This window comes from Pocillopora damicornis, chromosome 2 (assembly GCF_964200805.1).
Source record: "Pocillopora damicornis chromosome 2, jaPocDami1.2, whole genome shotgun sequence".
Taxonomy (NCBI): Eukaryota; Metazoa; Cnidaria; class Anthozoa; order Scleractinia; family Pocilloporidae; genus Pocillopora; species Pocillopora damicornis.
In genome coordinates, this window is record NC_142671.1 from 6,551,135 (window position 1) to 6,564,323 (window position 13,189).

General features: G+C 36.8%; 2 protein-coding genes across 6 annotated transcripts; both read left to right on the forward strand.

The window, feature by feature from the left end:
- The first annotated feature begins 144 nt into the window (after positions 1-144).
- LOC113683073 (synaptotagmin-6) lies at positions 145-4,057 on the forward strand. The gene is made up of 4 exons (XM_089198532.1): positions 145-518; positions 1,469-2,162; positions 2,531-2,666; positions 3,037-4,057. Exons 2-4 carry the CDS (start codon positions 1,482-1,484, stop codon positions 3,342-3,344), a joined length of 1,125 nt encoding a protein of 374 aa, XP_089054658.1. The 5' UTR covers positions 145-518; positions 1,469-1,481; the 3' UTR covers positions 3,345-4,057.
- Positions 3,951-12,962, forward strand: LOC149049690 (synaptotagmin-1-like). 5 transcript variants are annotated; one of them, XM_089198531.1, is made up of 8 exons: positions 3,994-4,057; positions 5,165-5,430; positions 8,598-8,829; positions 9,097-9,351; positions 9,607-9,767; positions 10,323-10,556; positions 10,924-11,047; positions 12,044-12,962. In XM_089198531.1, exons 3-8 carry the CDS (start codon positions 8,613-8,615, stop codon positions 12,346-12,348), a joined length of 1,296 nt encoding a protein of 431 aa, XP_089054657.1. In that variant the 5' UTR covers positions 3,994-4,057; positions 5,165-5,430; positions 8,598-8,612; the 3' UTR covers positions 12,349-12,962. The 5 variants fall into 5 exon arrangements, with proteins under 5 accessions (XP_089054655.1, XP_089054657.1, XP_089054653.1 ...); XM_089198529.1 differs by lacking the exon at positions 5,165-5,430 and having other exon boundaries at positions 3,951-4,057; XM_089198527.1 differs by lacking the exon at positions 3,994-4,057 and having other exon boundaries at positions 5,430-5,757.
- Positions 12,963-13,189: the final 227 nt, after the last annotated feature.

The following is a 13,189-nucleotide window of genomic DNA, read 5'->3' on the forward strand; positions in this document are numbered from 1 at the left end:
TGAACTAAGTTGACTCAGTGGAGACTTCACCGAAGAACTGGTACCTGAAAAATCCCGTAAACATCTCGAAGAGTGGCGGCCCGGACAGTGTGGCACCTTGAAGTAAGAGCAGGTTTAATTGTTGTGTTTTTGCTACATTCTTCCCACGCTTAGTACAAAAGATTTTTCGAAATATCACTTCAGGCTCAGGAAATAAGAAAACAGAGATCAATTCTCAACTGAACGTTTACGATTAAATTTGAGTCGCGGGTGAATTTGTACACAGTCCGTACAATGTCCAAATCGGTCTGTGGCGTTATGGTTTACACACGTGAAATGCATAGATTATGATCTAAAATTAATACGCTGAGCCGGCACTGAACTGAGCTCAGTAAGGTTTGGGAGTGGTTGTATCAGCCACATTTTTCGTTCTTAGGACATGGTTGGGCGTTCTTCATTAAGTGTGAGAGGTTTTACCATGACAAGTGATGAAAGTTAAAGGTTTTGTCCTGAGGAGTTAAAAAAAGTGTTTCCTCAAGGTAACTCTTCATGTTTTGTTTCCGCGTAAAGTTCTCATTTGATTAATATAAACATTACCAACTGTAGCTTCGCTGATAAGACTTGTGTTTATTCTGATTTGTGGTCCGTAGGATAGTATTGAAATTATTGATTCACTTTCATGATTGTTGCTTTTCGGAAATTTCTGTTCATCACGTACAAGAAACCTTTCTTAATCGCTCAAATTTTTACTATAAAATTCAGTTCATATAGATTAAATACCCTGAAAAATATACTACTGTGTAGATGAATGAGTAGTTTGACGACATAAAAGGTCTCCAGCCGGTGTATCTTTGTTAAAAGCTGGCCTTCTAGAAGTTTATAAATTTAATAGACTTAGTAACCGGTTTGTCGCTTGGCGGCAGTCAACACACGGGTAAGTACTTCTTTCTTATCGTTGGCCTACATCTGATTTCCAAGGCTGTTTTTGTTTGAAAACAAAACAACCTAGAATGAAATATTATCATCATTAATAAGCTCGGCTTTGTATCCTTAGCTTTCAAACTGATTTTCCTCTATTTCCCGGCGGGTTCCTTTATGTGCTGTTTACCCAGACAAACAAACCAACCGGAAGGCTTACTGAAAAAATGCTTCCCTGGTCGAGAAGACTGTTATGAAAATTGATCACTTTCATGTGTCTACACACCTCGAATTGAATACCAAATTGCATGCAGTAGTGAACAAATCCCTGGTTCATGCAACAAGCTTTCCCGCAAACAAAATTGCAATCTCTGACTACCTATCAAATCGTTATTGTATCTATCGATACAATATTTTCGGTAAATATCCCGTGCGCGTTGCTTGGAGATGAATACCAAAGGATATTCGGACTTTGAGTAGCCAATCAGAATATATTAAGGGAGGTTATAAACTCCTTGATAATAAGCTCTTATTCAAACAACATTTCTATTCTTCGTGTCAATTAAACCAGGAAGCAGCTGGTAATGCTTTATTTAACCGAAGAAGCTAAGCTTGGTATAGTGAGCGGGGCAATAGCGATCCTTATTCTTATGGTCGTTTGCATGGTCTGCAAGCTAAGTCGACTCCACAAACAGCCAGCGTACAAAGACTCGTCGTACCTCAAGACTATTGCTGACAAGAATACTGCTGCAAAAGTATCTGTCATCCCATTCCCAAGTTTTGCTGCTGAATGCAGCGAGTGTGAACTGGAAAAAAGAAATAAAATGAACGGAGAGATAGAGCTGCAAACTTTCCAAAGGCTCAGTCCGCCAAAAAATAAAGGAAGAATTAAATTTTCTATGGTTTATCAAAATGAAATACAAACTCTTTTGTTGACTATCATCGAGGCAAGCCAGCTGGTCGGAAAAGACTTCTGGGATAGTGTAGATACCTACGTAAAAGTGAGGCTTCAACCAGATGTAGAAGGAATTTTGAAGGGACAGACGGACGTCTTCAGGAAATCCACAAATCCAAAATTTGGAGAGAGTTATGAGTTTAAGATATCATTACAAGATGTGGAAAATTCCATTCTTCATTTATCTGTTTGGGAAATTGACAAGTACTCCCGGCATCACATAATCGGAGAGGTTCAAGTTGAACTTGGCCATGTGCTCAAGGCAGATGAGTCTGTTGCCTTTGATAAGGAGCTGAGGTCATTTCAAAAGGTTTGTGGTACATTCATGAGATATACTTGACATCAAAAGATACGAAATATGAATTGCGAAAACACTCCAAGTCAATAAGGATAACTAGAGAAGCAAATAGACGAAGAGACCTTAAAGTGCACAGACAAACATAGTGAAAAACAGAAAGACAACCAAGACAAGCAGTCATAAATACAAAACAGACGGACATATAGACTGGAACTCTTTGACTATCTGACTGACTCGCTGACTCAGTGACTCGCTGACTTACTGACTAGCTGACTGACTCATTGACTGACTGACTGGCTGACTGACGGACTGACTGAATGACTTAATGACGGCACTCTATTCCCTGTCTTCAGTAACAAACCTTCTTTCTAATTTCGCAGACAAAAGCCAATCTGGGGGAAATTTTATTCTCCCTCAGCTATATGCCAACTGCTGAGAGAATGTCAATAGTATTAATGAAGGCTAGAAACCTTAGTCCACCACTCAGCGACTGGAACACTGAGTTAAAACCAATCAGTAAGTATCCTGTGGTTGATTTGTATTCCCCTCTGTCTTGAATTCGTCATTATGTTCCTTTGTGATTGCAAAAGATCATAAGGACAAAAAAAATGTTATTTCAAATATGAAACAGGAGAACGATTGGCCACACGGAAGCTTTTTTCTGTGCTTTCGCCTTATTGACTCAGCCTGTCTTGTATAGACAAACAATGTACAGCACCGAATTAGATCTGCGGTCATTTATAACATTTAACAAATATACACTTTTTAGTTGCATTGAAATTTTTCTAATTCCCGCTACGTTAAATACCTCCAGGAGCTTCTTTGACAACTTAACGTCTGCTGACATTTGAAACCATTCATACAGGTTTTTTTGTTCATTTAACAGATCCATTCATCAAAGTTGTTCTTTTATTCGATGGCAAAAAAGTGAAGAAAAAGAAAACGTCCACAAGGAAACAGGAGCCTAATCCTGTTTATAATGAGTGTATGATGTTTGACGTCCCTCCAGACCTCCTCCACAGGGTTCTGTTTGTCATATCAGTAGCTGACGCTAAATCAGACTCCACAAGAAGTGACGTAATTGGTCGAGTGGTAATAGGCTCAGCTACCACTGGAGAATCCCTCAGGCACTGGCATCAAATGTTGATATCGCCGCGGAGGCCTGTCGCGGCCTGGCACCGACTCAAACTTTAAGGACACTGGTACTAGAGAAATGAAAAATTACATAATTTTGATTTAGCTTGATAAACTTGGAGGTACTTTGGACATTTTTTACACAATGAAGTTTCAGTAATTAATTCACAACAATTATCCATAAGAGACAAATTCTGGTCACGAGGATGACAACAGCAAAGTAGCACTTAGAGACTAAGATCTGCGAGATGAGGCGTGACATGCTTACTCTTATCTCATACCCAGATCCTACTGCACAACCGGTTGGCCGTGAAAGGTCTGGGTACAAAACTATAGTTACACCCCACTGGACCTCAAATCATGAGGTCCTGCACCTAGGCATATCTAGTTACTTATTTTGTGACTTTTTTGGGAGCGTTAGACGAAAATGAAGGCAGCAGAACGGTAAAAAGAAGCAAAGGATTTCTCGATTTTTTGCAAGCCGTTCTTTTTTTCCCTCCACTGCTCGAAAATCCCACAATTTTAACGCCAGCCCCGCCGCCCATTGCAGTTTTTGTTATCATTGTTGTGCAGTACTACCAATAGTCGGGTAGGCGGCTGTATAACCGTCACTTGATACTGATCAACATTACTCACATACTCAAAAATACTTCGCTAGAGATGCATAAAAATTAGTGAGGTCCAATATCGGAAAAATTCCGTTGTCATCAATTGTTTAGGTAATTTTTTTAAAAAAGTGAGGGATTATTTCTTGTCTGGAGTACGTTGAGCAGGTAAGGGGACGAAAACGTTTATTCGTATGGTTGATATTTTGCACCTTGTTATGTGACACGTGATAGTTCCTTAGTCATTGTCAACCTGTTATCTTCTAAAAAGGAATTCAAGCTTTCAACCTTCACATAGCGGTCTTTTATATCAATTGTTTTAAGTCTGCGTATCAATCGCTGCGACCTTTGCATACATTACGTGTAACTTGAGTCTCAACCAAGATGGACTTACGGCAAGCACAAAGTGTCTTTCTTTGACCGTATCTCATTTGCGTATTTCATTTTCAACCAATTATTTACTCGGCTTCTCGTCAAACCTATTTTGTATGAAGCACAGTCGATAGCGTTTTTCCAGAATATATTAACATTAGATATGAATTACGACATGCAGTTTCTCAATATGTTTTGGCAACAAATGTGTTTTTGCAATACTTCAGAATGCTTTAATTGTTTTTTCAAAATGAAAATATTATGACTTCTTCACACGATCATATCGGGTGAGAAACATTGGGGATTTGTGTGCGCGCTAAAATTTTCCAGAAACATGCTTCCATGTGTTAGCCCGGCATAACTAGTTTGTCCAGTTTTATGAAACAATATGAGGAGTAATTTGTCACATATCACTCGCATGTCCTGAATATGCTTTCCTAACTGTCTGAAATTGAATTTTTTTTCAATTTTTCTGACATTAGGAACACAGAATCAAAAAATTAACCCGGCAGATGTTCGCGACTTAGAATTTTTATTTTTTCCAACTACAACATTAACAACAACAATAACAACAACAATAACAACACAAATAGTAACAAATAATAACATGCAGTATCGCATAAACTTTGCGTTTTTACACGTGTTCTTTTTTTCTATAAGGGTTTTGCAAGTTGCTTTTGGTCTAGACGACTGAGTCATGAATTTCAAAGACTTTTGTTACCCTTGAAGAGAAACAGGTTATGATTAGGCGGTTATTGATGGAGGTTACCAGCAGAAAATAGCTGGCGCACAAGAAACTGCCCGCAGAAGGAAATTTCCTTGTAAATTAGAACACGCTTTTAAATAACATTTAAGTTTTTAATGGTAGAATTTGCTTTCAATGATCAACTTTCCACTTTTCAGAGTAAACTTCTTCCTAAAAGTCAATTACATCAGCTTGGTGTGGTGTTTAATATATGATCGTGAGAGTCCGCACAGGAAACCCAGTCAAATTTGTTCGAACCGTCGTGGAATGTTTTCCAATCGACGACGATCTGAAGTCAATACTTACGATATTGCTCATAACTGTGTTGCTGAGGATCTCGATGAAAGGATATTTTCGCAAGACACTAAATTGCTGGTTAATTTGCATCTGAATAAGGGGAACACAGCCTCGATTACGTGGATAGGTGGGCGTATTAAATATCTATTTGTATTTTAAATTCCTGTCTCCATTTAACAAAACACCTGTCATAAAACATTTGCACTCTTGTAATGCACAGGATATAAGTAATGAGGTGCATCATTACAGCCAAAATTAAAACTTCAGGGCCACGTAAGGTGAATCTTTTGAACTGTGATCCGGTCGCGTACGCGCGTTTTATTTGTGATCAACATTGACTCAAAGAAATTTCAGAAATCGCCACTGTCATTTGAAGTAAACTGCTGCAAAGTTTAAACTAGACTTGCATAAACTTTAAATCTTCGACAGACGGAATCATGCAGTGTTTACAAAGGTGAGTGTGATTTATTCTGTGGTCTCTTAGAGTGATGATAAGGGGGTTTAAACTTAAATGCTCCCTTCCTAAAACTCTGTTCTTCACTCTATCACTTATGAGTCGCTATATTGAAGAAAAACAACGAAGTCATTTAAAACATCTGAAGCAAGAATGCTTGATGCAAACAGACACAAAATGGAATCTAGCTGTTTTTGAGAAACAGTAAACAAAATTGTCATTACTTTTTTTTCCCGATCCCATTGTTCATTAATCTCTCAATGCGGAAAACTAACCCAATCGTGCGTGAAAAACTCATCTAATAAAACTTCTCGCCGACCGTGCCATCAATTTGCACGGCATCTATCTAACATAACAATTGCAGTATGCAGTAATGTGGAACAAATGTTCCGAGCTGAACATCCCTTCTCGAGGTCGATTAAATATTTAAAAGTTTATCTGCAACTGACAACGTTAGATCAGACTAAAAAAATGCCCTCGACCGCATGTTGTTGAAGCAACATGGCAGCCTTCAGATAGTAATATTTAATCCTTATTCGAGAAAAACTGTTTAGATTTACAAAGCTTGGCTTTTAGGGAGAAATGAGTTGTCTAGTGAGAGTCTTTATCTCGAAGAAATCACCAGCGTAATTACAAAGTGAAGATAAACATATTGGATACCATTTTACTGACCGGTAACGTATTGACTTGTCAGATTCAGTTTGTTTCACGCATTTAAAGTCAGTAAACGTGTGTTGCATGCGTTAACGTTCTCATATAGGAATTTTTCCGGTGGTAACTTTTTTACTGCTTTGTTCTTAAGTAGCTAGCGGAAGAGCGATATGGAATCGCTTTATTACGCCTGTGGTTTCTGACAATTTCTAGAATGTAATCACGCATGCAATTGATTGCGATCTAGGGAAAATCAATATAAAATTTCCTGTGAGAGAGAAGATGAAATATCTCGCGATTAAATACTCGTACTTATAACCTTGCCGAATACGGAAGTCGATTTACCGATTAGATGAGCTTTTTTCCAATCTAGGAATATATTTTTTCATTTAGGAAAGCGGATTGAACGGGCGAATGACAACCAAACAATATGACAACAGTATCCTATATTGTCACAAGAATAGTAATCTATATCATTGCTAACATTTGAAATTTTTCCAACCTCCGGCAAGCATTTCCTTATGGGAAAAAATATCATGTTCGACTCTGCTCTTCGCCAAGTAGAACCGTACTTAGGTCTTATTTCCCATCGGCTCTCGCACCAGTCCTTTCCGTACTTGTTTAAAAATCGGCGCGGCAAAATGAGACATAAATCTGTTTAGTCACACTCGTTATCATGATTATTCTATTTTGTTTCGTTTTGATAAGCGAACGACGGAAAAAAAAAAAAACTGGCAAGTGTTCATACCATTAGTGAGTAAAACACTTTTAAAATAACGGATCGCAAAATTATTCAGATATTGTTTTGTAGTTATCAATCGCGTGTAAGCATGAAGTGGTTTGAAACGACCCGTGTCAAATGAATGCAAATTTCTAATTGATGTAAACCAATTGAACACCTCACGAATTTGTTTATATTCTATTGTTGTGTTTGAAGTTTAACGGTTTTCAGTGGACTGTTTTACGAATAAGGAATTGCTCTGAATACTAGCTACATCCAGGCTGGGCTTGATGCCCAAACTTAATTTTAAAATCAAGGGCTCCGGTCGTACGATTTCATCCATCTGTTTGGAACAATGCGCAAAGAATTACTCGTACAGTAAGTATTAGCTATCTTCATTCAGATCACTTGGAGCTTGAAATGTTTGCATTGTTCTCGACTAAGCTGCATGAAGATTTGAACAGATTTTGTACCCACACTTGATGAAATAATGTCTTCATCTACACGCTTAGTGTTTCCTAAATATTTCCACCTGAAACAATTTTAAAGTGATGAGTTCCTCGGGTCTGGTTCTAGAATATCACCTAATTTCTTGCACTCGGGCCCTTGCTCTGGCAAAGGGTAAAATACTTCTAGCAAGCGGGGAGGGGTGGAAGCAGGCGAGATTAAGCTTGCAAAACGAAACTAGTGGATTGGTTAGTAAAAGGAGGGGAGATTTCATTACAGTTGTAGCTTGACTCTCCACGGACTTAGACATCTCTTTGTGTTTTTTTGTTTTTTCTGAGATAAAATATTACATTCTAAATCAATAATGCCACCTATAACTTAAAAACAGTACTACACCATTGCATGCAAGAATCACCTTACTTACATTCGATAGATAAATAAGTAGGTAAATGAATACAACAAACGAATAAATAAAATATACTTAATATATACATCTTTAAAACCCCCAACAGTATTAAACCTTTTGGCACAACTTGAAATTTCAGCTATAACTTTTTATTTTGTGTGGCAATGAAATACTAGGTAGGTACACCTTACTCACACATCCAAGAAAAAGTTGCCCATGTTTCCTTGAATTTATCAAGTTGGTTGTTTTTACTAGCTTAAGTGCAAAAAATGAGCTGTACATCTTTCAGGTGCAAAATAAAGCTTTCAAAATCTAAGATACCAATGCAAATATTTTTGGCAAAGATATGATATTTGTGCCAACTTTACAAGATTACACTCTCTGAAAAACTCATGTGTTGCATAATGTAGAAGTGTCCTGTTGGTTTTAGAGACTGGCTTACAACCTCGTAATATCCACTTTTTTCCAAAAGTGGTTTTAACTCAAGAACAAATCTGATTGCACCTGATATAATAATCTCAAAGGGTACATCTGAAAGGAGAGGATGTTACTCAAACCTGTGAAAGCACACTTGTTTGATTGTATGACTGACATCAAATTATATTCCAATTTCAGCACCACTGAGATCATATGGGAATTACAACACTTACCAACCGAACTGTGAAACACAACAAAAGTGACAAAGAAGACAGCAAAGAGCCAAAGACAAGTTCAGCAGTAAAAGCAACCACCACAACTACTACCACCACCACCACTACCACAACAACTACTTTAGCCACTACAACACCTACGGTAAAGCCACCAAAAAGAATGACTCCAGTGCCTAAGGAAGCAACTTTTGAAGGAAGTATGCCTCAATTTCCTGCTTTTTTAAAGGGCAGACTGTGTTGAGATATGTAATTAATTCATGGTCCTAAGCATTTTATTTGCCAAATGTTCAAGAAATCTAAACATCAAGTTTTGACTCATTCTATCCTTCTACTTGTTGCTAGGTGAAGATGAATTAAACACAACTGTAACATACAAAATTTAACTAAATTTGCTTGAATGATGAAAAAACTAAAATCCACATGAAGAACTAGAACTAAAATTGTTCTTTATCTTTCTTTCACAGTACCATGGTGGGCAGTATTTGCAGCTGTTGGGTTAGCACTCCTTATAGCTGGCATTTGCTGTTATTGTGTCTGCTACCGTCAATGTTGCAAAAGGAAAAAGAAGGATGAGAAAAAAGCCATAAAGGAAAAAGTTGACCTTAAAGCCGTACAAATGTTGGCAGCCAGCTACCAAGAGAAAGTTCAGCCATCTGTAGATGAGTTAGATTACAACAGTGATGAATTCCAGTCTGATGGTAGCTCAGGAGTAAAAATAGGTAAATAATAATAATAATAATAATAATAATAATAATAACAATAATAATAACAATAATAATGAATTGTTACATATGATTTCCTAAAAATTTGAACATTACAAAAACATGGCTTGTGATGATAATATTGAAAGAACCTTTACCTAAGAAGTGAAAAGGTTAAATACAGGCTAGAGACTGATGTGAGTGATAACATAATACTGACAGACATGGCATAGTAGTGATATACAGGGCTTAAATGTTGATTATTTTTTCCAGGTCGCATTCACTTCACCCTTGACTATAGCTTCAATGATAACTGTCTCACAGTTGGAGTAGTAGAAGCTCAGGATGTTCCTGCTAAAGATTTCAGTGGAACATCTGATCCATATGCAAGAGTTATGCTGTTACCTGACAGGAAAAAGAAATTTGATACTAAGGTAACAAACAATCCAACTTATCTTAGGGAAAAAGTTTTGATAAAATTACAAACAGCTCACTAAAATTGCCTGATCTTCCTTGCTGGTGAAAATTCTGCAATAATCCAAAGTGAGTTTCAACAGGGACTGCAGTTGCATAGTAGACATGGTAGTTGTTTCCAGTTCCATTTAACCAAATAAAAGTTGTGTGGAGAAGAAGGAACATGACAATTAATTTTTTCTTGCTTATGCTCAATGCCTTTTCAAAGCCCACACTTTACTCTTGTTTCTCCTGCTTGGCTGGAGGAAGATGAAAAGACTCCTTCTCAGGCTAGGACCTCAGCGTGTTCCAAATGGGGTCCTATCATTTAAAGTCCACTTGGTCTCAGTTCACCTTTGAAAACCCTCAAAAGACTTCAACCTGAAACAAACTGATTCAACTGGCACTTCTCTCGAACAACTGTCTGTTTGAGCACAAGCCATCCATACCATGAATCGACATCATGATGATACTGAAAACAACCATTTCTGAAGTTGAGGAAAGTCTTACCCACTCATTAACATTTCAAATTTTAGGTTCACCGGAAGACTCTAAATCCAGTTTTCAAGGAAACATTTGTTTTCAAGAATATTCCATACAGTGACATAACAAACAGAACTCTTTGTATAGAGTTGTATGACTTTGATCGGTTCTCTAGACATGATATCATTGGAGATGCCAAGCTCCCTCTAATTGATGTAGATTTAGCAACTAGCGTTGACGAATGGCGAGCTTTAATTCCACCATCATCTTCAGGAGGACTTACTGGGGTAAGTTCCCACATCACTGCTGTATAAAAAACAACACTTACACATGTAATTTGTTCTTGTAAATTGTTTAAAAAATATCCCCTCTAGTGTGAGTCAAACCAGCTAGTATAGCGAAAAACATGAAGTCAGAACTTCCAAGAAACAAATTGCTTTGAGTAACAGAGTAAGGTATTTGAAGTTTGGTCTTCCAGATTTCAAATCCAATGCCTTTAACTACTATAAAACGATGCCTTCATTTTATTTCACTCACTACTAAAGCAAACAGCGTTCTCATCATTAACAAGTCCACAGACTTCAACCTCTTACATTTATTTTACAGAATTTCTAAATTTCACCCCGTGATCTTCTTGTGTTGAATCTTTTCTAGCATTCCAAGTCTGAACTAGGACAGCTTTGTTTCTCATTGCGTTATGTCCCTGCTGCTGGTAAACTTCAAGTAGTAATATTAGAAGCTAAAGATCTTAAAAGTATGGATGTATCAGGTTTTTCAGGTAAGACTATTAAAAGACCTCTAGTTATGCATCTCTTCCACAGTTTAGATAACTTTGAGGGGTTTAATAAACTCTTTAACTGCAAAGATCTGATTGGTAATTCTCCCATCTAGCTGCAACACAAATCCTTGTAAATTAGTTACAAGAATTTGGTGTTAGATCAAGACAAAAACTTCTACCTGATAAGTTTGAATAACTTCTCACTAGCTGTTTGCTGGATAATGTAAGGATATTATCAGGAGAAGTTTCATGTTGATCACTTCTGGGAGTTAAAGGGTTAAAACTGGTTTCTTAATAGTCACCCTTGCTAACATTTCAGTGAGGAACCTGTAACAAAATGTTAAGCCAAAGCTGTTACTTGCTTCAAAGACAGGGCTTTGCATTCAACCTGTTTCAAACTTGCCATTTGACAAGCTGAAACTACAAACTTTTAGTTGGTGGAGAAAAAGTTGGAGGGCATTTCATGCAATATTAGATATAATCAATTTTAAGCAAATGTTTAGTGAATTTTAACTTCAGCATATGAACAATGCCTGTTACATAATTGATATAGCTATTTTAAAGGCTGACAAACACTGGTTTACACAGTTTACCTTTGGACCATGATAAAAATGTTAAAGCTTGTTCATAGACCATGAAACTCTAGATGCCAAATTTATGACTTAAAAATAGACTTAAAATCAAATTACCAAATTGTTCATTAACTTGCCCTGGTGACCAAAACAGTTGCAGTTTGGAACACTGAAAAATGGTCTGTGTAAGGTTTAACAGTTAAATAATAATTAAGTCAAGTTATTATGAATTTGGTAAGATTTTTAAGATCTATCACTTTATGCTTGCTCAGCGACTTGATGAATGTCTCAACCCATACAATACACTGCACTAAAGTAGTCAGAATTGTTGATCGTTGTTAGGGACTGAAGACTTCAGTAAAATAACTTAGGCAAATGTTTCTTTGAAACAACCAGACTCCAAGTTACCTTCTTGAAATTACAGATCCTTATGTCAAAATAGCCTTGATTCAAGATGGACGGAAACTCAAGAAGAAAAAGACAACTGTCAAGAAGAGAACACTTAACCCTTACTTCAATGAGAACTTTAGTTTTCAAGTTCCCTTTGAGAACATAGAGCAAACATCTTTGATAATCTCTGTGTTGGACTATGATCGTGTTGGTCGCAGCGAAGTCATTGGAAAATGTGTTGTAGGTGAATTATCAACAGGTCCAGATCAGCAACACTGGACAGACATGCTGGCATCGCCACGGAGAGCAATTGCACAGTGGCACACTTTACATAATTAATGCTTGTAGTTTTTTCACAATAGAATATACAATAAAATATATATACCGTAAGTGTATGAAGAAGTTCAAGCTTTACATAACACTGTAAAATAAATGTAATGTAAATCTGAGGCCCTTTACTGTAATATTTCAATCAGTAGTAACATGGTGGGTTGAATGTGTTCATTTTCCGAAAAAAAAAAAAAAAATTCAATTCATGTAACAATATAATTGGACAAAGATGACATAAATTCATCATTGATCCACTTTCATTACAAGTGGTGTGGTGTAGTTTTTAAGAGAATACTTCAAATGAATTGCAAGAGTCTTAACATTGCATCTCTGAGAGCAGTAGCAAGTTTCAGGTGTTAAACTTATTAGAGACATAAAACTATATTATGATTCATAGAGGCTTTCCCCTCTTGCAGAGATCTTTTTGGGTTATAAATTCTTGAAAGGGACACAAAACATAACTGTTTGAATTGGTTTAAAGAAATATTATATGTAATAATAGAGTAATCACGTGGAATTTTGATTTGGAGTGTTCATTTCGGTAAGGTTATTTTCAACTCAAACTTTTCCACTATTGCAATCATTTTCAATAAGCTGTTTTAATAAAAAAAATTATGTATGTACTAGCTTGAAGAGCGATAACCCTTAACTTTCCGAAAACCAGCCTGAATGTTCACTTCCATGCTTGATCAAGAGAGATAAATTATCATCTCTGTGCTGTCCAATCAGTCCAAACGTTAGTGTTCCAAGTAACCCAGTCTGTATCATTCCTTGCACACAAATGTAATTTCAAGGTAACAAACTTGAATGATTTTAGCTTCCAAGCACCAAAATTCCTTACTTTTGACCC

What these genes read in the sequence shown, in the direction of transcription:
- LOC113683073 (XM_089198532.1), top strand. Translation starts at nt 1,482, where the DNA reads ATGCTTTATTTAACCGAAGAAGCTAAGCTTGGTATAGTGAGCGGGGCA. An exon ending in AGCTGAGGTCATTTCAAAAG is followed by an intron (nt 2,163 to 2,530) that starts GTTTGTGGTACA and finishes CTAATTTCGCAG; the next exon opens with ACAAAAGCCAATCTGGGGGA. An exon ending in CACTGAGTTAAAACCAATCA is followed by an intron (nt 2,667 to 3,036) that starts GTAAGTATCCTG and finishes TTCATTTAACAG; the next exon opens with ATCCATTCATCAAAGTTGTT.
- LOC149049690 (XM_089198529.1), top strand. Translation starts at nt 8,613, where the DNA reads ATGGGAATTACAACACTTACCAACCGAACTGTGAAACACAACAAAAGT. An exon ending in GGAAGCAACTTTTGAAGGAA is followed by an intron (nt 8,830 to 9,096) that starts GTATGCCTCAAT and finishes TTTCTTTCACAG; the next exon opens with TACCATGGTGGGCAGTATTT. An exon ending in CTTCAGGAGGACTTACTGGG is followed by an intron (nt 10,557 to 10,923) that starts GTAAGTTCCCAC and finishes AATCTTTTCTAG; the next exon opens with CATTCCAAGTCTGAACTAGG.